General features: G+C 41.3%; 1 protein-coding gene across 2 annotated transcripts in view; it reads left to right on the forward strand.

Moving 5' to 3' along the window:
- The window catches only part of SIRT1 (sirtuin 1), a 38,270-nt gene extending 22,862 nt beyond the window's left edge, over nt 1-15,408 (forward strand). For both annotated transcript variants that reach the window (XM_075934916.1, XM_006125276.4), the window contains exons 7-9: nt 5,899-6,085; nt 8,859-9,434; nt 13,297-15,408. In XM_075934916.1, the coding sequence (XP_075791031.1) occupies nt 5,899-6,085; nt 8,859-9,434; nt 13,297-13,616 (1,083 nt within the window). In that variant the 3' untranslated portion in view covers nt 13,617-15,408. The remainder of the gene's footprint in view (nt 1-5,898; nt 6,086-8,858; nt 9,435-13,296) is intronic.
- The last annotated feature ends 9,696 nt before the right edge of the window (nt 15,409-25,104 follow it).

Here is a 25,104-nt window from a genome sequence, read left to right on the forward strand (position 1 = left end):
TTTTATTTATTTATTTTTTTTTTTTTAATGTATTAAATGTGCACTAGAAATGAAATTCCAAACACTTTATTTCAAATTAAATTTATATTTTGAGATTTTCCTGCAGCACTTGCAATCCAAATACTATTTGGGAACCAGATAGATTTCTAATTAATTTCATTATTTAGCTTCCTTTCAAAATTAGTTAAATAAAATAAGTCTGATTAAAAATGGGAGAAAAATAATTAGATTTAATAATGTATTTTTTATTAATATAAGATGATCGTAATGCAGGTAAGGAACTCTGAATACTTTTGAGTGTTCCTTTAAATCTTCCAAGGAGTGTGTTTTTTGGTTTTTGTTTTTTTATTCAGTAATATTTGTTAAACAACACATGACATGTAAGGAAAGTTGATAAAATTATAAAGCTGTTGTCCTTTTTATTAAAAAGATGGGGAATCAAATGGAGCCTTTGACACACATTTTCAAAGGTGTGTTTGAAGCTATTATCATCTCTCTCTAGCCTTTTATGTTGTGTGACATGCTCCAGATCTAGGTAAAGTAGTTCCTACTACTTCTGTTAATGTAGAGCAATCTTGTATTTTTCAGCTCCATTCTTTATCCCCTGCCCTTCCAGGAGTAGAGGGATTTCTGAGAAGGTGCTTAGTTGGCCAGGAGGATCTGGAAGGGGAGATCCTATCCTAAGAGCTGGGTCTTCTCGGCCTGTGTAGATAGAGGCCACTACACCAATGGTTCTACCATAAATATTTAGTGTGCGCACACTTGCTCTTTTAAATGAGAAACTAAATCTAAGGACCATAAACATTCAAACTCCGTCTCAAATGTAATGGTATAAAAGGAACAAGGGTCTGTGAAAATAGGTGTCGTTTGCAATAGTTGAAGTGTGCAATAATGTCCACGAAAAAAGTCTGATTTGCATTATCAGGAATTTTATAAATATTTACTATTTCTCCTGCCTGGGGCAGTTGTTGCTCCCTCAGCTCTAAACTCCAATGGGTTTTCAGCTTCTAATCTGACATAACTGAGTTTTAGTTGCCAGCTCTCCCTCTGCTGACATATTTGGATCACAGCACTGACATGTCTAGCTTAGTCTTTCTGCCTTTCTTTCCAAAAAGCAGAGACTTCCTCCAGCTTTTCCTATCTTATCCAATCAGGATTAGCTATTGCCACCACTTCCCTCCCTACAACAATTTCTTGCAATCTAGGGGTGTGTCTAGACTACATGGCTCCGTCGACGGAGCCATGTAAAGTAGTTTACCCGACATAGTCAATGAAGCGGGGATTTAAATAATCCCCGTTTCATTAAAATAAAAATGGCCGCTGCGCTGTGCCGACAATCAGCTGATCTGGCACGGCGCAGCAGTCTAGACGCGGATCGGTCAACAAGGGAAGCCTTTGTTGACCGCTCCCTTATGCCTCGTTTCATAAGGGAGCGGTCGTCAAAGGGGATTATTTAAATCCCCGCTTCATTGACTGTCGAGTAAACTACTTTACATGGCTTCGTCTACAGAGCCATGTAGCTAGACACACCCTAGTAGTAGTTCTGGTACATAGTGTCTTCAACTTTTTTAGGGAAGACAGGCATTTTCTTTTCTTAGGAATTTTACTGCATGTTTAAAAGTGAAATCCCTAGTAGTAAGATTCAAAGGGTTTCTCTTCTGGGTCACCTCCATGCACCTGCAGTTCCTCTTATTTGCAGCAATGTAGTAAGACTGTTTGGAGCCACTTAGGACTATCTGGATTTTTAAATAATCTCAGACAGTGGGGGTGGGGAGGTGTTATTGCAGGTTAATGTGTCCACTGCTAAACATGGTTTTCAAGATCAAGGAATAAGGCCCATCAAAGGAAAAGGCCCAAAATCGTTTTACTCCCACTCCCTCCTGCATGCATGCATACATACTCTTCAAACTGCTAGTCCCAAATCCGGTCTGGTCCTGTATTTTAATTCTCCTCTCCTTGTCCAGTGCTTATTTTAGGGGTCAGTTAATTGTTACCTTGGTAGAGGAAATGCTCATCTAGCTCAGAAACCTCAGGCAGTTCCCTACTTCCACAGACCCTTTGCATCTAACAAAGACCTTTCAGTCCTAAGTCCTTACAGAAGACCCAGTTTCGACTCTTCTTTCTCTTTTTTTCTTCCAGATTCTTGCTAGATCAAACCTTGGAAGTTGCCAGTTTTCTGGGCTGTTTCATTCTTCATAAAAATGTTTGCATTTTCTTGGCCTTGCTCCTTCTCTGGACAGATTTCATCCTAAATCAGAGGGACTGTTTAGATGAGAAATAAAAATTCCAGCCAGTTTCTTATCAGCAGAGACGTCCTTTTAACCTATGATAGACAGGATTGTACAAAATCTTTTATTATACTCTTCTGCCACTGCTTCTCTTGTAGTCTGCCTTAAGACAACTGAAGTGTTGTCTTTTACCTTTGACATGACCAGAGGCATTGTGTTTTTGCTGGCCAGTATCCATAACCATCTAGATGGATAAGAGGAAGATGACCTACAATGAACTCTTGAGTAAGAAGACATGACAGAGGCTCTAGAATTAGAAATAAATGTCCAGAAGAAGATGCACCAACTTTTCCCAATGGCCAGTGAAAAAGCTCCAAGTTAATTTGGACCTTCCTTTCCAACAGCAAGGATGTCAGTGGTAATAATTTTGAGGGAGGGTGTATGAAGAAGTGTGTTCTGAGGTATCCTGAGAATTTGAGTAACCAACTATCTATTCTAACTTTAACATCTTAGTATCAAATGTCAGCCTTTTCAACAGATGTTCCCCTTAATCATCATCCTGAGATTTAGTAGAGAAGCTAGTAACTGAAAGATGTGTAACAATGAAGCACTATTGAGAACTGAGCCCCCAGAAGGGGTGAGGCCGGGATCTAGTATCTGCCTACTATGTGCACACCATCCAAGGCCCTAGTGGTGATTTTAAAGGGATTCTGTAGTTTAACAGTGTGATTAAAATGAGTTAATTGTGAGAGTTAACTGTGATTAATCAACAGCCCTACTTACAGTGCTTCAGACACTTTGGATTAAATAGTGGCATCAGTTGTTTCACTGATTATTTTTGTCATGGGGCTTTTGTCTGAGGTTCAGGCCCATGTGAATAGTTTTTTAGCCTTGAGATGAATGAAATCTGGAGAAAATGAGGGACACCATTATTAGGTCTCTGGAACTTCTTAATTTAGATCAAAAGAAGAAACACCTCCTTGTAATTTGTTTTTATACAAAAGACTGCTTTACACTATGGATGTTAGAATATAATCATTAAAATGATTAACCGATAAGACTAGATTTATTGGTTAATCCAAATTACTACACGCAACCCCCCAGTCCTCTTGCTGCCTCTATCAGAGACAGCAAGGGGGGAGGGGGAGCTGGTAGTACCTATAGGGAGCCTGCTTAAAATTGGCTCCCCCCCTTCATGCCGGGTTCTGTGAAGCCACCTGCCCCTCCCCACCCACTGCCAAACACAAAGACAGCATTGCAGGAGGAAGTCAGCTTAAAAGCTGACTCCCCACAAGCACCAGATCCCGCAAAGCTGCCTTCCCCACACACTTCCCCACGCACATGTGTTGCTGCCTTTGATAGAGAAGCAGCAGCAGCAGCATGGAGGGTGAGGGGGTCAGGCGAGAGCCGGTATGCATAGAAAGCTGGCTCCCCATGCATAGTGGCTGTTGCAGTCACCTACTTCCCTCTAGCTGCCTCCCACAGAAGCAGTGGGGGGGAGGGGGGAAGCTAGGGCTAGGGGAAGGAGGAGTATCAGCAACAGGGGAAGGGGAAGAGGCAGGTGGGATGCCATAACAGCCTCTCTCCGCAGGTCACTGAGGAGTGCAGGTCTGCAGGCAGGAGCTGGTCTGCACGGGAAGCAGATTTTTAAACTGATACAGAGGTAGAAATGCAGTGTGCCGGGGGCTTCCCGGGAGTGGAGCTGGAGTACAGTGGCTGCTGGCCCTGCCCCCAGGGAGCATTTTAGTATCTGTGTAACAGCAAAAATTTGTTGTGGCTACACAATTACTAAAGTACAAGATCTGAAGAAGTGGATTGTACCCATGAAAATTTATGATACCATCTACATGTTTTGTTAGACTTTAAGGTCCTGCTAGACTGTTCGTTGTTTTTTAAGTTTGTGCAAGATAGCTAACATCCCCACTGTACACATCCTTTAAATTTCCAACCAGATTTCCAGAAAGGCATTTTGGCATCAACAGAAGGCATCAGAGCAATGGCAGCTTCATGCTCTGTCATCTTCTTTAACAGCAGTACCTCAGAGCTGAAGTTTTGTGAGACAGCCCAGAGCAACTTCCTTCTCCTCCCCTTGGTGACCACTTGGTTAATCTCCCTTTGGTTTGGGATACTAGAGACCATTTAGCTGGAATGTGTGATCCAACTTTACTCCTCCATACTATCTTCTAGCCCTTAGGCCATCTCCGTCTTCTTGTGAGAATCTATGAAAAGCAGGAGTGGATTCCTTGTGTAAAGACAGGAACTGCAGAGAGAGTGCCTCAGCAATACAAAGGGGGGAATCTGTTTTTGTTTTTTTAAAGAGATGGCTTTTGTCCTATTGTAGATCTCCAGAAACCAACCTGCTTACTCAGAAAATTCAAGGTCCACATACTGTTGCTGGCTTCCATTATTTCTGCCTCTTACCCACAATGCTAGTTCATGGTTCTCTACTTAAAAGATTTCTTTTTTCCATATAGCTTTCAGACTGGCTTTCAAAGTTTTTGGCTTAAAAGTCTGCCGATGCTGCCTGGAATTCTCTTCACACATTTATGCAGCACTAGTCTCTTGCTCTGCCATTGAGATCTAATGCTTGCTATGGGAGGGCAGTTCTGCAGTTTTTGTTTAATGAGAACACCTCCACCTTCCATCCTAAGCGTTGTACCGCTTGCAAGACTACAAATGGGAACCTGCAGTGGTCACCTCAGAGAGATTATTCAGCAGTAAGTAGTTTTTAGGAGTGTTGCCTCTGTCTGTTTTTACTCCTAACCCTCTTTCCCTTCTTTTCCTAAATTCAAGGCTTAGCACTCTGTGGTTAAGAAGAAAGAACTGAGGTGGCTAAGGCTGCATCAACCTTTTATAAATTCCTTTCTGAGTATTCAAAGCTGTGAGAGAGGGCACTTGTGCATCCTTAAAAACTACTGCTTTCGAGAAGGCTCCCAAAGCTCAGTGGCTGCAGAGGAGTGGGCATTCCACAAGTATAGATATAGAGACAACACTCTAAAAAAAAAAAACTAGTTTCTAGGAAGCAGCATTTATCTGTTCTGTGCGGGAGTGGAACATTTATGATGAAAGGCTGTCAAAATGTAGTATGTTATTAATTGGCTATTTGCTAGAATTCACTAGTGCTGTATGAATTCTATATAACCTTTCAGGATGAAAGGTCATATAAATATAAAACTATTACAGTATACACTTTGGGAGTGATGCTTGATAGTGGGGTATCATCCAAGAATTGGCAGTTATTAATTGTTTAGTGAGAATAATCTGAGTATAAACTTTGCTTGATAGTAATGTATTTAGCTAGTGCTAAGTAGTGGTAGACTAAGCCCATGTTATATAAATGTGAAATTAAGTTCTGGACTTCAGTACAGAAGTTTCCAAATTGAGATTTGGTATTTCCTTCGATTTAAAATGACCTGAAAGCACAAAATGAGCCCTCCTACCCAACCAGTCACTGTCACTCACAAGCTACTGTGTGTGTGCAAATCAGCAAAGTTTGTGGATCCACAAGAGGTCTGCATGGAACAGAAGGAGACAGGGTAGACTGTATGAATTGCTCAAGAGAGCTTAATTGCCTTTCACAATATACATTTTGACAATAAATTACCAATAATTGTTCAAACTTGAGATTTTCTCTTTAACAAGTTGGAACTATGCTTATTTTATAATGCAGGTTGTTCCTAGATGCCCCAGGTGTCCACCTGATGAACCACTTGCCATCATGAAGCCAGAGATAGTGTTCTTTGGAGAAAATTTACCTGAGCAGTTCCATAGGGCCATGAAGTATGACAAAGATGAAGTTGATCTCCTTATAGTTATTGGGTCTTCACTGAAAGTAAGACCAGTAGCACTGATCCCAAGTAAGTGGCTATTACTGATAACTGTGGGGAATAAAAGAGAAAGTGTTCTAATGCAAAAGTTTGCGCTGGCTCTTCCGGGTTGTAATCTACTTGCCATGGGCGAGTAGATTACATTATTTGTCGAGCCCTGCTAATAAGTATTGATGAACCTAACCTCCATGATCTTATCTAGTTCCTTTTTGAACCCTGTTAGAGTCCTGGTCTTCATGACATCCTCTGTCGAGGAGTTCCACAGGTTGAATGTGTGCGGCATGAAGAAAAAATTCCCTTTTGTTTGTTTTAAACCTGCTACCTGTTAATGTCATTTTGTGACTCCCTAGTTCTTACAACTTTTTCTTATTCACTTTCTTCATATCTGTCATCATTTTATAGACCTCTATCATATTCCCCCCCTTAGTCTCCTCTTTTCTAATCTGAAGTCAGTCTTTTTAATCTCTCTTCATATGGCACCCATTCCAAACCCCTAATCATTTTTGTTGCCCTTTTCTGAACCTTTTCCAATGCCAATCTTTTTTGAGATGAGGCAACAACATTGGTACACAGTATTGAATATGTGGGTGTACCATGGTTTCATACAGAGGCAATAAATTATTCTCTGTCTTATTCTCGATCCCTTTTTAAATGATTCCTAACTTTGTTAGCTGTTTTGACTGCCACTGCACATTGAGTGAATGTTTTCAGAGAACTATCAACAATGACTCTGCGATCTTTCTCTTGAGTGGTTATAGCTAAATTAGTCCCCATTATTTTGTATGTATAGTTGGGATTATTTTTTCCAATGTGCATTACTTTGCATTTATCAACATTAAAATGCATTTGCCTTATTGTTGCCCAGTCACTTAGTTTTGTGAGATCCTTTTGAAGCTCTTCAGTCTGCTTTGGTCTTAACTATATTGAGCAGTTCAGTATCCTCTGCAAATTTTGCCACCTCACTGTTTACCCCTTTCTCCAGAACATTTATAAATAGATTAAATAGGATTGGTCCCAGTGTAGACCCTTGGGGGACATGACTAGTTACCTCTTTCCAATCTGAAAACTGACCATTTATTCCTACCCTTTGTTCCCGGTCTTTTAACCAGTTATCAATCTATGAGAAGACTTGCCTCTTATCCCATGACAGCTAACCTTACTTAAAAGCCTTTGGTGAGGGATCTTGTCAAAAGCTTTCTGGAAATCTAACTACACTATATCCACTGGATTTTCCCCTTTGTCCACATGCTTGTTGACTCCCTCAAACAACACTAGTAAGGCATGATTTCCCTTTACAGAATCCATGTGACTTTTCCCTAACAAGTTATGTTCATCTATCTGTGTGACAATTCTATTCTTAACTATAGTTTCAACTAATTTGCCTGGTATTGACATTAGACTTACCTGTCTGTAATTGCCAGAATCACCTCGAAAGCCCTTTTAAATATTGGTGTCACGTGAGCTATCTTCCAGTCATTAGGCACAGAAGCTGATTTAAAAGATAGGTTGCAAACCACAGTTAATAGTTCTGCAGTTTTACATTTGAGTTCTTTCAGAACTCTTGGGCAAATGCCATCTAATCCCAGATATTTGTTACTGATAAGTTTATCAATTTTGTTCCAAAACTACCTCTAATGACTCCTCAATCTGGGATGATTCTTCAGATTTGTCACCTAAAAAGAATGGCTCAGGTTTGGGAATCTCCCTAACGTCCTCAGCTGTTAAGACTGAAGCAAAGAATTCATTTAGTTTCTCTGCAATGACCTTATCTTCTGAGTGCTCCTCAGCATCTCCATCATTTGTCTTTTTACTTCCAAATATGAAAAGGCAGGTTAAGCAATTCTTTGCTTGCAATGTGATTTGCAGTCTCAACAGAAATGTTTTGCTCTAGGTAAAGGGGTATCATTAACTGAAAGTCACGCTTGTATATGAAAAATTTTGCGTTGTTTCAAGTAATTCATAAAATTATTGTAGCTTTCAAGAGTTTAGAGAAGTCTCTCTTTTCTATTTGGTTACTTTGATCATTTGATAGTGACTTGTTTTATTATGAAAAGTCTCAGGGGGTAGTCATTATAAGGCCATATCTGCAAAAACAATGAGGAATCCTGTAGCACCATAGAGGCTAACAGATTTATTAGGGCATCAGCTTTCATGGATAAAACCAACTTCATTAGATGATTTGTAGTGGTGTTTACAAAGGCATGGGTGTATACATAAGGACAACAGAAGAAAGAAGGTACTTGTGGTAATTGAACCTAATCCAAGTTAGGGTGGAACTGGCTCTTTCAAAGCACTTGATGTGCATATCATGAGAGGGGAGAAAAATACCCACTCACAAGAGACTAACCCTAATTTTCCCCTCTCCCAATATCCACATTTCCACACCAGCTGCAGTGATGAGCCATTTCCACCCTGACTTGATTAGACTCATTTATACAAGTGCCCTCTTTCTTTTGTTGTTCTTTCATTGTGCTTATATATACCCCTGTAAACTCCACTTCAATTCATCTGATGACTTGAGGTTGGTGGCAGTAGACCTCCACTGGTCTGGCAAATCCCCTTGTTCAAGACCAATCCAGTCCCAAGGATACCAGACCAGGATGATCCAACCTGTGATTTCTTAAGCTTCTTTGTTTTAGTCTCTTTTAAGTGGGTATACATAGAGAACTTGGAGAACACCAACAAGGCTTCATTTTCAGTACAGTTGGTGCATTCTAACTGCTGTTAAAGAATTTTTACCTTTATTAGAACAATAATTATTTTTAAAGTTTTTTTTGGTGACTGATCTTTTCTGTGTGTGTAGGTTCCATCCCCCATGAAGTGCCTCAGATCTTAATTAATAGGGAACCTTTGCCTCATCTACACTTTGATGTGGAGCTTCTAGGGGACTGTGATGTCATTATTAATGAGTTATGTCAAAGGCTAGGTGATGAATATACAAAACTTTGCTGTAACTCAGTAAAACTTTCAGAAATAACAGAAAAGCCCTCACGAATGTATAGGGAACTTGAAATGAATTCAGCTGAGTTACCACCTACCCCTTTAAACATTTCTGAAGACTGCAGTTCACCAAACAGAATGACACCACCTGGTCCTTTAATGGTACTCTCGGAGAATCCAGCTGAATGGAAGGCAGAACATTCTAATCCTGCCTCAGAATTTAAAGGCAATCATCAGGAGAAAGAATCGCAAGAAGTACAAACATGCTCAGAAAACACAGAATGTATTACTGGCCAGTTAATGAACTCAGAACATATGAAGGATAATAGCTCTAACAAGGAAGAAAATAAAGAGAAAAATGAAATAACTTCATCTGTTGAAACATTGAGGAAATGTGCAAATAGATTTGCAAAAGAACAAATTAGCAAGCGGCTTGATGGTAAGTGTTAACTCACATTCTGTGTCCATTTTGGTTTTTGTATTTAGGATATGAGAGCTTACAGAATTTTAAAGCAGTAAAATGTTAATTTATTTGGGGTGGTAGAGAATAGGCTCTGCAGCAGTAAATGAAGTAGTCTGTTTGAGAGGAGCTAGAAAGGTATGAGTCTGCAGTGACAGGTAAAAATGCATTATTTGAATAGCAACGTGAAGAAGCTGAAGAAAAACTGAATGCTTTTCTCCTCTTTTCTGCATGAAATAACTAAGCTAGTAAAGCATGTTATGCTGGAAAAGCAAGATTCAGGGAGTTGGAGATTATAAAAATCCGAGTTTTTTATTGTTCTGCCAGAGTTACTTCTGGAAAAGCATTAATTTGTTAATCCTTTCATACTCTAAATTATAAAAACATTGAACAGAAGTTTTATTTACATTTCAGCATGATTATATTGCATTATTTTCATTGACAAAAGCGTGATGTTGAATGGGAAGCAAATCTTGTAAGATTTAATTTTCTCAAGCTGTCACTGTAACTACACAAGTAATAGTTATGTTGTAAGATATTAATACTAGCACTTCATCCTACATGTTTTAGTCCTACTATTTCAAGAAATGTAAGAGGTCCTGGAAATCTTTATGATTCTATTGCATAATCTACTGAAAGTTCTGATGATGTGAAAGACGTACAAGTTACCACTTCACTGTTACAAAATGAATTGACATTGACAGCCTGTTAGATTTGCAAACTTTGCAGAGCAAAGACTGTATCTTTCTATATATGTACAGCACCCAGTATAATGGAGACTCAATCTGGATTGTGTGCTATTGTAATATTTAGTAGTGCATAAGAGTTTTGGAAAATATCTATAGATCTGGGCAGATAAAACTGCTTGCTGTAAGAGCTATAAATATATTAATATATGGAGCAGGTAATTAAGGAAATCCTATGCAAACACTTGGAAGGTAATAAAGTGATAGGGAATAGCCAGCATGGGTTTGTGAAGAACAAGTCATGCCAAACTAATCTGATAGCTTTCTTTGATAAGATAACGAGCCTTGTGGATAAGGGAGAAGCGGTGGATGTCATATACCTAGACTTTAGTAAGGCATTTGATACGGTCTCGCATGATATTCTTATTGATAAACTAGGCAAATATAACTTAGATAGGGCCACGATAAGGTGGGTGCATAATTGGCTGGATAACCGTAGTCAGAGAGTTGTTGTTAACGGTTCTAAATCCTGCTGGAAAGGGATAACAAGTGGAGTTCCTCAAGGGTCTGTTTTGGGACCCATACTGTTCAATATCTTCATCAATGATGTAGATATTGGGATAGAGAGTACGCTTATTAAGTTTGCGGATGATACCAAACTGGGTGGGGTTGCGACTTCTTTGGAGGATAGGGACATAATTCAAAATGACCTTAGCAAGTTAGAGAAATGGTCAGAGGTAAACAGGATGAGGTTTAATAAAGAGAAATGCAAAGTGTTCCACTTAGGAAGGAACAATCAGTTCCATACATACAAGATGGGAAGCGACTGTCTAGGAAGGAGCATGGCAGAAAGGGATCTAGGGGTCATAGTGGACCACAAGTTGAATATGAGTCAACAGTGTGATGCTGTTGCCAAAAAAGCAAATATGATTCTAGGTTGTATCAACAGGTGTGTTGTAAGCAAAACTCGTGAAGTCATTCTGCCGCTCTACTCTGCACTAGTTAGGCCTCAGCTGGAGTACTGTGTCCAGTTCTGGGCGCCACATTTCAAGAAAGATGTAGAGAAATTGGAAAGGGTACAGAGAAGAGCGACAAGAATGATTAAAGGTCTAGAGAACATGACCTATGAAGCCAGGCTTCATGAACTGGGCTTGTTTAGTTTGGAAAAAAGAAGATTAAGGGGGGACATGATAGCGGTTTTCAAATATCTAAAAGGGTGTCACAAGGAGGAAGGAGAAAATTTGTTCCTCTTGGTTTCTGAGGACAGGACAAGGAGTAATGGGCTTAAAGTGCAGCAGGGGAGGTTTAGATTGGACATTAGGAAAAAATTCCTAACTGTCAGGGTGGTCAAATATTGGAATAAATTGCCAAGGGAGGTGGTGGAATCTCCCTCTCTGGAGATATTTAAGAACAGGTTAGATTGACATCTGTCAGGGATGGTGTAGGTGGAGCTTGGTCCTGCCTTGAGGGCGGGGGGCTGGACTCGATGACCTCTTGAGGTCCCTTCCAGTCCTATGATTCTATGATTCTATGATATATAATTATATAAATTAATTATAAAGAGCTATAAACACATCTCCATACTTGTGTTAGTGACATTTGCCCTTTTGTTTAATATATATATATCATCAAAACCACCACTCCTTATTTTAAAAGGTTTTTAGAATCTAATCCCTGCTCCTCCAGAATGGTGAAAAGGTACATCAGTGAGTTGATATGGAAGTGGTGGTCAGCTTTAAGGATGTTAAAATGCGGTTAATTGACTAGTTGACTAGTGGATGGAATTTCCATCCTGCTGGGGCTCTTGTACATTTCAAAGGAGGAATATGGAACTCTGTGTACAGCCTGGGGCCAGCGGGAAGTCCCACTGATTCTGGACTGCATGCGGCGTGCCTGCTTTGAAATGCCCCGGTGGAGGCTCTTATGCATTTCAAAGCCTAGGAGCCCAGGGCTAGCTGGGGGAGTCCCAGCTGACCCCAGGCTCCCCGAAGCATTTCCCCAGTACCTGAGATCGTCTGGGGAGTCCCCAGCTGACCCCAGGTTCCGGGGAAATATCACGTGGAACCTAGGTTCAGCTGAGGATCTCGGGTTCCAGGAAATGCTGCGAGGAGCCCAGGATCAGCTGGGGAGTCCCCAGCTGACCCCGGGCTCCAGAGCTACCCCTTTGAATTGCACAGAGGTAGTGTTTTAAAGGGGCAGCCCACTACACAGCTCATCCGTGTATCAGCTGTGCAGTGGCTGCCTTGGGGTTTCAAAGTGGCAGTACCATTATGCGGCGCTGCCACTTTGAAGTACCCCTTTCCTCTGCCCCCCTTTGCTGCCTCTGTCGACTAGTCAAACGACTATCCAATAAGCAAATGCTTATCGGATAGTCGACTAGTCTTTAACATCCCTAGTCAGCATACCAAAGATATGAAACTTCAATTGGATAAAGCACATTAGGGGACTGGTTAGAGTGGCGAAGGTGATGTCTGAAACATAAGAAAATATACATTAAGAAAATTTCCTAAATATGCCTGCCTTCTCTGGAGAGAAGAGATCTAAAGGATAGTCATGGATAATTATTGAAGAATGCATATGCTTCAGCAAAAGTGAATACATTCTGTTGGTGCACTAAAGGGATAGACTACAAAAATAGGCAGTGAAATAAAAGGGAGTAGTAAGTTAGAATGTAACATTACATAAACATTTATTTAGTTATCTATTGAATGTGTTGCTGCAAATATACGAGATGGTTGACTTCATTGCTGCAAGTGTATGAGATGGCATATCAATGTTAGTATTGAAAGCCTTGAAAACCAATATTGTAATGGTTAATTTGGCCTCATGCTTCAGGGCTGAAATGGATCATATGTGGGAATCAGGAAAGATGATTCTTTTCTTGTATAGTAATGCATATTTTGTATTTAACAAGTGTATGTTAGGTGAAGAGGGAGGAAAGGGAATGCCTTGCTTTCTTATGAAGCATCTGGCATTTACCACTGCTACAGACAGGGCACCTGACTATAATGGTCTTATAACTTGTTTCTGTTAGATACTTGCATAAAATTGCACATTTGGATAAAGGTTTTGGGATTAGAAAGATTGCACTGTAGCATAGTGGGTTTTTTTACATAACTAAGCAGATTGCTCTTCATTGGTTAAATGTATTTCAGATACTCAGTACTTATTTTTACCACCAAATCGCTACATTTTCCATGGTGCTGAGGTATACTCAGACTCCGAAGACGATGTCATATCTTCTAGTTCTTGCGGGAGTAGTAGTGATAGTGGTTCTTGTCATAGTCCAAGCTTAGATGTAGAAGACGAAAGTGAGATTGAAGAATTCTATAATGGCATGGAGGAGGAGGAGGCTCCAGAGAGAGAAGAGGAGACTGGATTTGGGGAAGATGGAGTTGAACAAGATACAGTTGATGAACCAGATCAGAAAAATGAAGCAACAGGAATTGATTGTCCATCAAATTGTAATCATTGACTGGTTACAGGAACTTTTCCACCAGCATTAGGAGATTTGGCATGTTGGAATGAGTGTTTACTTCTGAATTTAGAACAAGGAAACCATACTGATGTAATGTTTATAAACAATTAAAATGGATTTTCATGCATAGTTTTTTAACTTTTTTCAATAAAATTCTGTAACTGTGCATTTAACACTAATTATTTTTTGTTTTTTTTAAAAAGGTACCAAAAGTATCTTTAAGCAATTGTCACTATGTTCACTTTTATTGAGTTCATTTGTGTGATCAGGCAGTGTGTATACAGTATTTTGCTCAGTGAATTTCAGCATATATTATTTTTAAACAGTTTTGAAAAAGCCATTAGAATGTTAAACTAATATAAAGGGAACAGCTAATCTAGACCAAAGAATGGTATTTTCACACCTCATACTTTATAATAGTTTGGTTTATTTAAAACCTGTTTGTGCTTCTGCTAAATCTTTCATTCTTTTAGAATCTTCTTATTAAACACTGGCATTTTCCAAGACATTCTGTGGCAGCTACTTTTTGTTTTGTTACTTTGTATATTTGAGAAAGTGAGAGTAGATAGTTAAAAATAAAATGAGAGAAAGCACTTGAAAATGTTTTTGCCTTTTCTGAAGAGCATCATGTTTAATTAACATTTTTGAAGGAGGACTGATCTTTCCTGTGGGCATAAGACATTGTCTATAATGGCTTATAACTTTAACATGACAATAAGAAATGCTATGAAAATATTTGCTTTTATTTAAGAAATAGATTGGGTCCTCTACTGCAGAAGTTTTTCAAGTTATTATAAAAGATCTATCAGTGTAATACAGATCCTTGCATAAATCCTTTTTTGATAAACTGCCAAGTTGTTAATATGCAAGCTATTATGAATTTGTAAAACTCTCAGAAGAATATAAGGAGGGGAAGATCTCTTTTCAAATACTTGAGTGCTTATAATTTGAGCTAGTTTCTCATAAAAAGTTGGCAATTAGCTGCATAGGTATCTGAAGTAATTGGTAAAATACAATGTAACCATAACTCAACCAGCAAGCATGCCTCTTTGAGGTTCTGTCTCCTGTTTAAAAAATACCTTGTTCAGAGTTTTGTACTGGAAAGCAAAGCAGCTACTGAAATTGGCGCTTGCAGTGTATCTTCAAGTGCTGGGCTGCCTTAAAACTGGATGGTCACAATTTTTTTTTCCAACTGCAGATTTGTTTCCATGCTTTCGTAAGTAAATATTTTATAAAATTACAAAGTATAGTAGTAAGTGAAGCATTTGTTTTCTATTAACCACTTTCTTGCAACACTGATCCAAAAGAACTCTACAGATGTAGATTATTTGTATTTTGCTTTAATATTTATTACATTTTGGTATATGTATAGTAGCTGTTCTTTAAACATAAAATAATCAGTTAAGTAATTCAGAGACTGTCAGTTGTATTAAGAATGGCCTTCTGTGTTCCTCTAAAAAAAATTTGGCATGTTGTCTAATGGTACACATTTTGACAGACTTTATTTGGCTACACTAAATGTAACATGTTTAGTTTTCTCTTGCATGTCACAATGTATTTGTGCTATAGGAGATATTTTAAATTGAAAGATTGTTTTAAATTATTTTTACAGTAAGGATTGTTTTCTGCTCTTTTATATTGTATATAGTGTCTTTTATGTAATCTACTGGCATATGTTTTGTAGAAGACTGTTTAAAATGACTGGCTCTCTTCCTGCAACTTTTGAAATACAAACCAGTGTTTTATATTCATACACTCTGTTCTAAAGTATATTAAAATTGTCATTTGACTTTGTTCCTGCTAAGAATTTCTGTACAGAACTTTAAGGTATCTTATAAAAGTTCTGAATTTGTCAATAAGATGTCATATGAAATATTAACGTGCACACTGTGAGGCATATTTATTCGGGCTATTTTCCTCCTTACTCATTATTTCTGTGAATGTGAAAAGATAGCTAAGTACTGGAGCTAGAGCTTCTTTGCCCAAGACAGACTCAGTAGTGCCAAAGAGTTTTATTTACCTCTCCCCTTAGTCATTGAGTAGCCCCTTGAGAAGGAAAGAACAAATAGGAGACTGAACCAGCCTACTCTCAATTTCCATGAAATGTTTAACATCTTAAACAGCAAAGACAGATGATACCTGAGAATTCTATCCTCCATGTGCCTTATTTGATATGCAGCAAGCTATGGAACATTTAGTTGAAAGTGGGAAGCAATAAATCAACACACACACGTTAGCAGACATCTGTTTTGGTCACTACATGTAGCACAGTACCGGAGAGTAACTGCTCTACTGGCAGGTATGTAACTGTGTGGACTAACAAGCTCACCAATGAATTAACACTAAGAATCTGGGGTGCTTTATTGTAAAGTAGTTTGTTTGAAAGTTAGGAAATAGTAAGATCCAGTGTGGTGGTGTTCTTTTGCAGGGCTTTTCTACTTCTATCTACCCCAGTGTTTCTCAAAGCAGTCTGCGAAACCACTTCGAGAAACCTGTTAACTGGCCATGCCCGTTTGTTTTCTTACCAGTGCTGCGGCCACGGAGCCTCACAGCTCCTATTGGCTCCAGTTTGCAGCCAAGGGGAGCTGTGGGAAGCAGTGTGGACTGGGTTTTGTGGACCACTTTGAGAAACATTGGTGTACCCTAAGGCATGTGTTAACATATTGGGTGAAGTGTAACATTATGTAATGTCTTACTGCTTTGTCCAGATCATTGTGTAGGACTTCTTATCCCAAGACAAAATTTTAAAAAGATCATGGTAAGAAAATTAAGTACAGTGGCACATTGTTCCTTAAAAATACTGTAAAGTCAGAGTATTTAAATTTTAAACTAACATTCCTGAGTTCACTCTGCCTGGTTCAGGGTTGCTACCTGCATTCCGAGCCCTTCATTTCACAATTAGCATTTCACTCTACCCTCAGGACAATTGTCTATGCTAGCAACCACGGCCTTGATAACTCTTATTTGAAGTGAACAGTCTATCATTCTTAACACTTTCCCTTTCTGGAAATTGAAAAATAGGATGCTGAATAAGTGTAATTGATCTATGCTGAGTGCTCTTGTGATCTTAGATATAAATTGGTAGATGGGGAATTTTGAACTCCTTGACTCCTATTCTATGAAATATAGTCTGAAAATTGATGCCAAGTGCATGTATATAGTATATGGAAAATAAACAACTGGAGGGGGAAAATTTTCTTCCTTGAACTATCCCATCTGTGAATGAAATTATGGCATCCTGAAATTACATAATCACCATTTATTGCAAACCAGATTAATTAAATAACATTAAGATGAAAGTGTAGAAATAAAAACATATTACGCCTTTTATATATCATACAGTTCTGTAAATACTGTACAGAAGGGGGTGAAAACAAATTTTACATGGAGGGGCCAGCATCTAGATGGCATTTGCAGCCATGTAGTTCGTGAGTATGGTGTATCACTGCCTGTTACATTGTTTCTGCAGCTCCTGAGTTAGTTCAGTGGAGATCTGCCGCCTTTATCCTGAAATTATTTCACTGCAGGGCATCACCACAAATCCATAGAATGATCTTTTCCCACTAATCCAGGCTGGTTTCCCAAGCCCAAAAATGGTACTACATACTATGACGATGCTTCAGGAACTGGTCCTCTGTCATCAACCACCAACACAAACAGAAAACCTAGCTGTGGGCACTCTGTTCATCAGCTGGATGGCATTGGAATCTTTCCTGAGTGGCCTGTGGCACAAGTGCACTGTTTACAGGGAACATTGTTCCCAAATAATTGATGACAGAGGACTAGTTCCTGAAGCATCTTCATAGTATGTAGTACCATTTTTGGGCTTGGGAAACCAGCCTGAATTGGTGGGAAAAGATCATTCTGTGGATTTGTGGTGATGCCCTGTAGTGAAATAATTTCAGGATAAAGAAGGCAACTTTTTTGGAGATTTCCACTGAACTAACTCAGGGGCTGCAGAAACAATGTAACAGGCAGTGATACACCATACTCATGAACTACATGGCTGCAAGTGCCATCTAGACACTGGCCACTCCTGAATGCAGCTGATCTGTAGTGAACCAGTTTGGAAAATGCCATGGAAAATGTACTGTTAGATTGGATTTGAACATTAAAATGGCCATACTGAGTTGGACCAGTGATCCATCTAACCTAGCAGCCTGTCTTCAGAGAGTAATCAATGCCAGTTGTTTAAGGAGGAATGAACAGAACAGGTAACTGAATGATCCATGCCCTGTCATCCATTCCCAGCTTTTGGCGATTAGAAGCTAAAGCCACCCTGCACATAGGATTTAATCCCTAACAGCCACCACATCATCTGCACAGTGGGCAGAAGTCCACATCAAAAGTCAAACTCATCTCTCTTTGTGTGGTGAAATACAGGCCCACCAGCCTCTGTGTAGTTGAGGTTGACAGCACAGCAGCATGGAACAATTGGCTCTATACCAGCCAACAGCAATTTAAAAAAGGTATATGGGGTTGTATCCCTAACCATTGCCTTTGATGGGTCTATCCTACATGAACTTATCTGTCTTTTTTTAACCTTGTTATACTTTTGGCCTTCACAACATACCCTGGCACCATATTCCATATTGTTGACTTTGCATTGTGACTGTTTATAAATTCTAGGGTCTAATGGTGGGAGGGGAAGGCCAATAGTAGGCATGAGTCCCGTCAATTGGGAATCCCATGTGTGCAAAGCCATCAATACTCTCCTAAGCATTACCACACACTGTAACTTTGAAATTGTAACTGCTATTGGAAGAGTGAATAAAGACATGTTATTTATCCCGTCACATAATAACTAAACAGACATATTTCTCCATAGTGCTCTAATGCGTTGTTGACCACCATAGTTGGTTTATGGACATTAATTCTGGGTGGACTGGAAGATTCCAAAGTACTAGGTGCTTTCAGAACTCTGCTCTATTTAAAATTAATGAAGAAAGTACTATTTATTTTCTGGGAACACTGGACATTGGGGGTGTGGTCATTCTCCTAGAAGACACAATTTACCTTCTGCTTCCCTGACTAACAAAGCTATTCAAAGGCTGCTTGAACAGAAAGAGGGACCAATTTAACTACAACCTCAGTAGTTGCAAGACAATAGTGGGCAGTGCATGTAGCTATTTTAAAGATAGCTAACACTGTTCATGAAATAGATGGGACACAGCAGAAAAACACATTCCCAAGATATAGCAGCATGTTGTATTGTCTACAGTATTTGTGAGAACAAAGAGGGAAGCCTTGGGTGGGAGTTGAAATGCCGAGATTTGCTTTGTGAATTCAATTTCCAGAAAGGCATCCAATAAAAAACACAAAGAGATGGAGTAATGTCTGTGATGCTTATTCTTATTTTGAGTTTCAGGCCTGAAATCATGTAGCTGCACATCCAGCTATTAACCCATAGAAGGATGGGGGGGAGGAGGAGTATTTTATGAAGGTCAGTAGTGTTTATGAGGGGTGGAAGTACAGTGCTGTGGTGATTCCTTTTTTGCCTTTGCAATATGTTTGTAAAACCTTATGAATTAATGCAAACTATTTTAGGTGTAAAATAAACTTGACTGAGTTTTTAAAGTGTTTAATAATAAAAAAAATCTATTATGTAATAAATAGATGAACCTTTCACTGAAATGATATACTGAAAACTCCCCACCTTACCTGGTTATAGAGAAAGCTTTTATCAAAAACAGTGAAGTGTAACTGCCTGTGCAAGGCAAAGTGTGAGCATGATTGTGGGAGGCTTAAAGTTAAAGGTGAGTACACATCTTTCTCTTCTCGTTTGTGGGGCTTCTGACATGGAGGGCCATAGCTCAAAGTTACCTAAATTATTAAAGAAATCAAAAGAGCTGGGAGCCCAGGTGCTACATTTCTTGGTTTCTGGGAGTGGGGTCTGGGAAGGAAAGGCCTCTGGGGAGCGGTGCTGTAAGAATAGTGGGCTGGGTTTTGTTTACAGAAGCCTGTGCACATCAGGGGCTGCATAACATGGCTAAATGCTGGTCTGTTGTACTGCATTGCTGGCAATAAAACTCTGAGAGGTAGCCATATTAGTCTAACTTAAAAAAACTAAAACGAATGGAACTGTAGCACCTGAGAGACTAACAAAATATATATCGTATCATGAGCTTTCGCAGGCACAACCCACTTCTTTCATCATTGCAACCTTTGGCTTTGTATTGCCTCCTGGCTGTCTTTAGCCAAGGCAATGTTTTCTCTAGCAATTGCCATGCTGCCCTTTCCCACTGCAATGATCTCCCTGTCTTCAGTTACTGCTTCCACCTCTCAAAACAATTTTTTTTAATATCTGCCAACATTTCATCACACATATTCTCCCCCTCTCATTTGTCAGCTACTCAGCCCTGTCTTTCAGGATCTGGTCATTGAAGTTCCATAGATACAGGATTATTCAAAACAAAAAGGCAAGCCATTGTTTGTTTATATTCTAGAATTCCTTTAAAACATGTTCTGGGCTTTTTCATTCTGAGATTCCTCACTGACTTGGGGGAATCTCGGAGATACATGCACTGGAATTTTTGTCTGTGCCATACATGCCCATTGTGACTTTGCCCATTGTGACTTGGAGACTAGGATGGGAATTCTCTTCATGGACTGGGGATAGGCTTGGTAATTACGGTCCCAATCTGACTCTGCAATATTGTATTGCATTGGAGGTGTTTGTGTTACAGAAGGGATTATCAAGTGAATCGGGGTGAACTGAACAGTGATCTCTCCCTCCCCTACAAGTTATCCTGAATCTGGATGATGATACATTATGGACTGAGTAGGAGTATGTGACTAGCCTTATTTAAAAAGGGCATACCCACAAGTTACGCTGTGAAGTGCTTCACCAAAAGGGCATCCTGAACTATACTAGAGGGAAGGCAGTGTCTATTCCTCCTAATCTAATAACAAAAACGGAGCAATTTCTTAGTTCTAGATTGTGCTTTATCTTCCCTGAAGACATGTTGAAAAGTACAGAGAAAAAGAGAGGCCTATAGTGATTACTTGAAGCACTTACTGATACCACTCAGCAAGTATGCATGTTACAGGGTCTTCACAGAGGAGCTGCACTCTGTGGCTTGATGGGCATGCAATGCCCATGTCTACCTAATGTAAAATGAGAAAACTGACCAAACTTCTTTTCCTCTAACTGCTCCCTAAATGAGCTTCATATTTCACACAAGAATGTTTTCCTTTCCCTAATTTCTCATGGAAGGGGATAGGGTAGGGAGACTGCAGTAATTCTGCTGACCACCATCTTTCTTAGCAGGTTGGGAGTAGGAGGGAGATACATTCACCAAGCACAACTGCTGAGGGAAGGAGAAAAAATAGATACATGGCCACGTGCCATTCTCAGCACTGGCCTGAGAACAGTTAGTAGCTGGGTCGTTAGCGTGAGATGGAGACTAGCTGAGCACCTGGGATGGCCATCACTTTGGAAGGGACAGAGATTGGAGAATAGCAGAAAAAAATGTAAAGAAAAATTATTGTAGAAATTAAAATCTACATGATACGGATGTAATAGTGTAAACATATAAATGGTTAACTGATGAGCCTGGACTTATTGGGTAACCTTCACAGTTACATGGGGTATGTCTACACTAGAAAGTTAATTCGAACTAACAGCCATTAGTACGAATTAACTTTCATAGGCGCTCCACAGGCAAACCGCTAGTTCAAACTTAATTCAAACTAGCGGAGCGCTTAATTCGAACTAGGTAAACCTCATTCTACAAGGACTAACGCCTAGTTCGAATTAAATAGTTCGAATCAAGGGCTGTGTAGCCACTTAATTTGAACTAGTGGGAGGCTAGCCCTTCCCAGCTTGCCCTGGTGGCCACTCTGGGCGCAACCAGGGAAACTCTTCTGCCCCCCTCCCTGCCCCGGATCCCTTAAAGGGGCACAATCTGGCTACAGTGCCCATGCCAGGTGCAAGCCTGCCAGCACCCAGCCAGCAGACCCTGCACCTGGCACGGCGCGAGCCAGCCCCCCGCTGCCACCCAGCCCTCCGCCTCTTACCGGGAACAGGCTGGCAGCTCCCAGGAGCCTGCCTGGGGCCACATGAGGCGGGCACCCGCCTGGTCTAGTGCGGAGATCGTGGACCTCATCCAGGTTTGGGGGGAGGCCTCCAACATCCATGACCTCCGCACTAGACACAGGAAAGTGGCCGTCTAGGGCAGGATAGCTGCCAGCTTGGCCACCAAAGGCCACATGCAAACTCAGGCGGTCCAGTGAGACCCCCAACCCTGAGCTTAGAACATAAGAACGGCCGTGCTGGGTCAGACCAAAGGTCCATCTAGCCCATAGCCTGTCTGCCGACAGCAGCAAACACCAGCTACCCCAGAGGGAATGGACCGAAGCCAGTGACCAAGCTATTTGTCTCGTGCCATCCATCTCCAGCCTTCCACAAACAGAGACCAGGGACACTGTTCCTACCCCCTGGCTAATAGCACTTCATGGACCCAACTTCCATGACTTTATCTAACTGCTCTTTAAACTCTGTTATAGTTCTAGCCTTCACAGCCTCCTGCGGCAAAGAGTTCCACAGGTTGACTATTTCCTTTGTGAAGAAGAACTTTCTGTTATTAGTTTGAAGCCTGCTACCCATTCATTTCATTTGGTGTCCTCTAGTCCTTATATTATGGGAACTAATGAAGAACTTTTCTTCATGCACCCTCTCCACACCACTCTATCATATCCCCCCTCAGTCTCCTCTTTTCTAAGCTGAAAAGTCCCAGTCTCTTTAGCCTCTCTTTATATGGGACCTGTTCCAAACCCCTGATCATTTTAGTTGCCCTTTTTGGAACCCTTTCCATGGCCAAAATATCTTTTCTGGGGTGAGGAGATCACATCTGTACACAGTACTGAAGATACGGCGTACCATAGTTTGATACTTTCCCTCCTTCTTCCCCTGGCTTCCCCCTACCAGCCTCCTCCTCCCAGGTTTCCCACTCCCCTCTCCCATTCTCTCTCTTCCCCTCTCCCACCTCCTTTTCCCAGTCTCCCCAGAGGTTAATTCCCCTCCCCCCCCAGTTTTGTTAAATAAAGAGAGTTTTTATTTTTGAACACACGTGTACTTTATTTTTTACATCAGGAAGGGGGGCTAGGGAGGTGTAAGTGGAAGGAGGTGAGGGAGGAATTGGGTACGAGCCCCTGATGGGGAGGACTGGGGTGGCTCTGTGGGCTCCTCAGGGTGGAAACTGTCCTGCAGCCCCCCGATTGATCCCCCCTCCCGGATGGCAGCCTGCGGCAAGTGCAGCTGGGCTGATGGCCGAGTGCTGTGATGTGCCGAGTGTGGGCACTCAGGGCACTCCAAGCTAGGACTGCTTTGCTGCCCCCCTCATCGAGGTAGACAAGCAAGCGGGGAACCCTGAGAACTGTCTGTCCGGGGTGGGGGTTGGGTCCCTTTAAGCACAGCCCTCGGCTAGCCTGAGACAGCAGCTTCACACGGTAAGTCCTAACCTGATGCCCTGCCGGCTCTGGGCCAGCCTTAACTTTGGTTTCAGGTCCACTCAATGTGCTAATTCAAACTAGTTTTTAGGTCTAGATGCACTAGTTTGAATTAGCTTAGTTCGAATTAACTAATTCAAATTGTTAGTTCGAATTAGTGCTGTAGTGTAAACATACCCATGCAGCCTTCTCCCCTCCCTCCTGGGGCTGCTGCCTCTGTATCAGAGCTAGTAGTGCAGGGGCAGGGGGAGAGGTGGCTCTGCAGTAGTCGGTGCTTGTGGGGAGCCAGCTCTTGCTTTGGTAGCTCTCTTGCTTTCCAGCATTCATAGTCTCACTGCTAACACACATGCTCCCTATGTGAGTTGCCTGTCCACCCGCCCCCTGCATGCTGCTGCCCTGATACAGAGGCAGCAGCATGAGGGGCAGCAGGGGGGAGCTGATATTCGTGGGGAGCCAGCTTTTAAGCAGCCCCCTGTGAGCACTGCCTCCTGCGGAGCTGCCTGCCTCCTCCCATGCTACTGCCTCTATATATCAGAGGCAGTGGGAGAGATGGGGGGGGGCAGGTGGACAGAGCCACCTCTCCTACCCCCTGCTTGTAAACATGTACCCTCTAAAATTTTCAGTCGGTACATGTTTATGAAAATAAATGCATTTTAACATTTCCCTCTATAGGACCAGCCTCCTCGGTCCTGTTTTGGGTTGCTGCCTGGGAATCAAATTTGGTTGTTGCAAAGCAGCAATCAGGTTTGTCTTCAGCTTGGCTGGCAGCAGGATCCCAAATCTCAACAGATCTGAAAGAACTAAGGGTAGAGGGGGCTGGCAGTGCTCTATGTAGAGCTCTTTGTGTGTACCACTCTAGGTGGTGTCGAAGCAGGACCTATGGGGTACTGCTGAGGGGAAATCTTCCAGTACTGGTGCACATGGCAGCCACACACACTTACTTTGAATAGACATAAGGTTCTTCGAGTACTTGCTAATCTCCAGCAAAGAGATCCAAGAAATAAGTAACCAGAAGCTCATTTTCAACCAGAAGCACTGGGGCATGTACTCTGGATGTCAACACCGATTCTCATAGGAAGCTATCAAGTGGCAATAGACTTATGTGAGCAAATGTGGATGGCCAAGAGAAAGCTTATTAAGAGGGGTCTCAAATTCAGGGCCTGCAGGCCATCCCCAGCCAAAGCAATTATGCAATGCAGCATGGTAATCCCAGTCAGGGTGGAGGTGGGGCGCATTACACTTCATGAAGCTCTGTCCCTTTCCCACCCTTCCCCGCATTGCACTCCATCCCCAAGGATGTTGCTTTGGGAATTACTGGATGGGAGGGGGGCCTGGCACAAGGCAGCAGAAGAGGTCAGGCCCCCTGCCAGTGCTCCCTGCTCCCTGAGTGCTGGGGCAGCATTTTAGGGGAGATTAAAATATTGCCCAGCTGATTAGCATAGTGTCCATAACTGGCAGCAAGTGTTTCTATTGACAGTGCACATCCATACATGCTCAGTGCACATAACATTTATTCTGCACAGAAGGAAAAATGAGAGTGAACATTGCCCCCCCACACACACACACATTCCCCACTTAGCATGAAGAGCAAAGCAGTCGATCTGTACACGTTAAAGCAGATGTAATCCCAACAGGCAAGAGGAAACTAATTTCTACTCAGTGCACCCCATTGGCACAGGAAGGATGGAACATCAAATTAAGTTACCAAACTTGAGATGCAATGTACCAAACACCACGTGCTCTGACTTTGGGACATCTCTCAGAAGAATTTGCACCAGGTGCTGCACATGCAACTGAATCTTGTGGGTGTTAAAGGCCTTGTCCAGAAAATGGTTAACCTACACGTGTCACCCTTATGCTTATGCGGCAGTTGTATTGGGTTTTTTCATGGGTCTAAAGAAAGGGAGGAAAAAGGAGAAATGGATTTTGGTTGGGATGCTACAGCCAGATCCTCAATGGGCTTCCAGGGCAGTTCCTTTTACCAGGAGCAGAGGCAGCTACAGTAACCTGTAGGGGTAGAGGAGTGCATCATGCT

The sequence above is a fragment of the Pelodiscus sinensis genome, chromosome 8, assembly GCF_049634645.1.
Source record: "Pelodiscus sinensis isolate JC-2024 chromosome 8, ASM4963464v1, whole genome shotgun sequence".
NCBI lineage: Eukaryota > Metazoa > Chordata > Testudines > Trionychidae > Pelodiscus > Pelodiscus sinensis.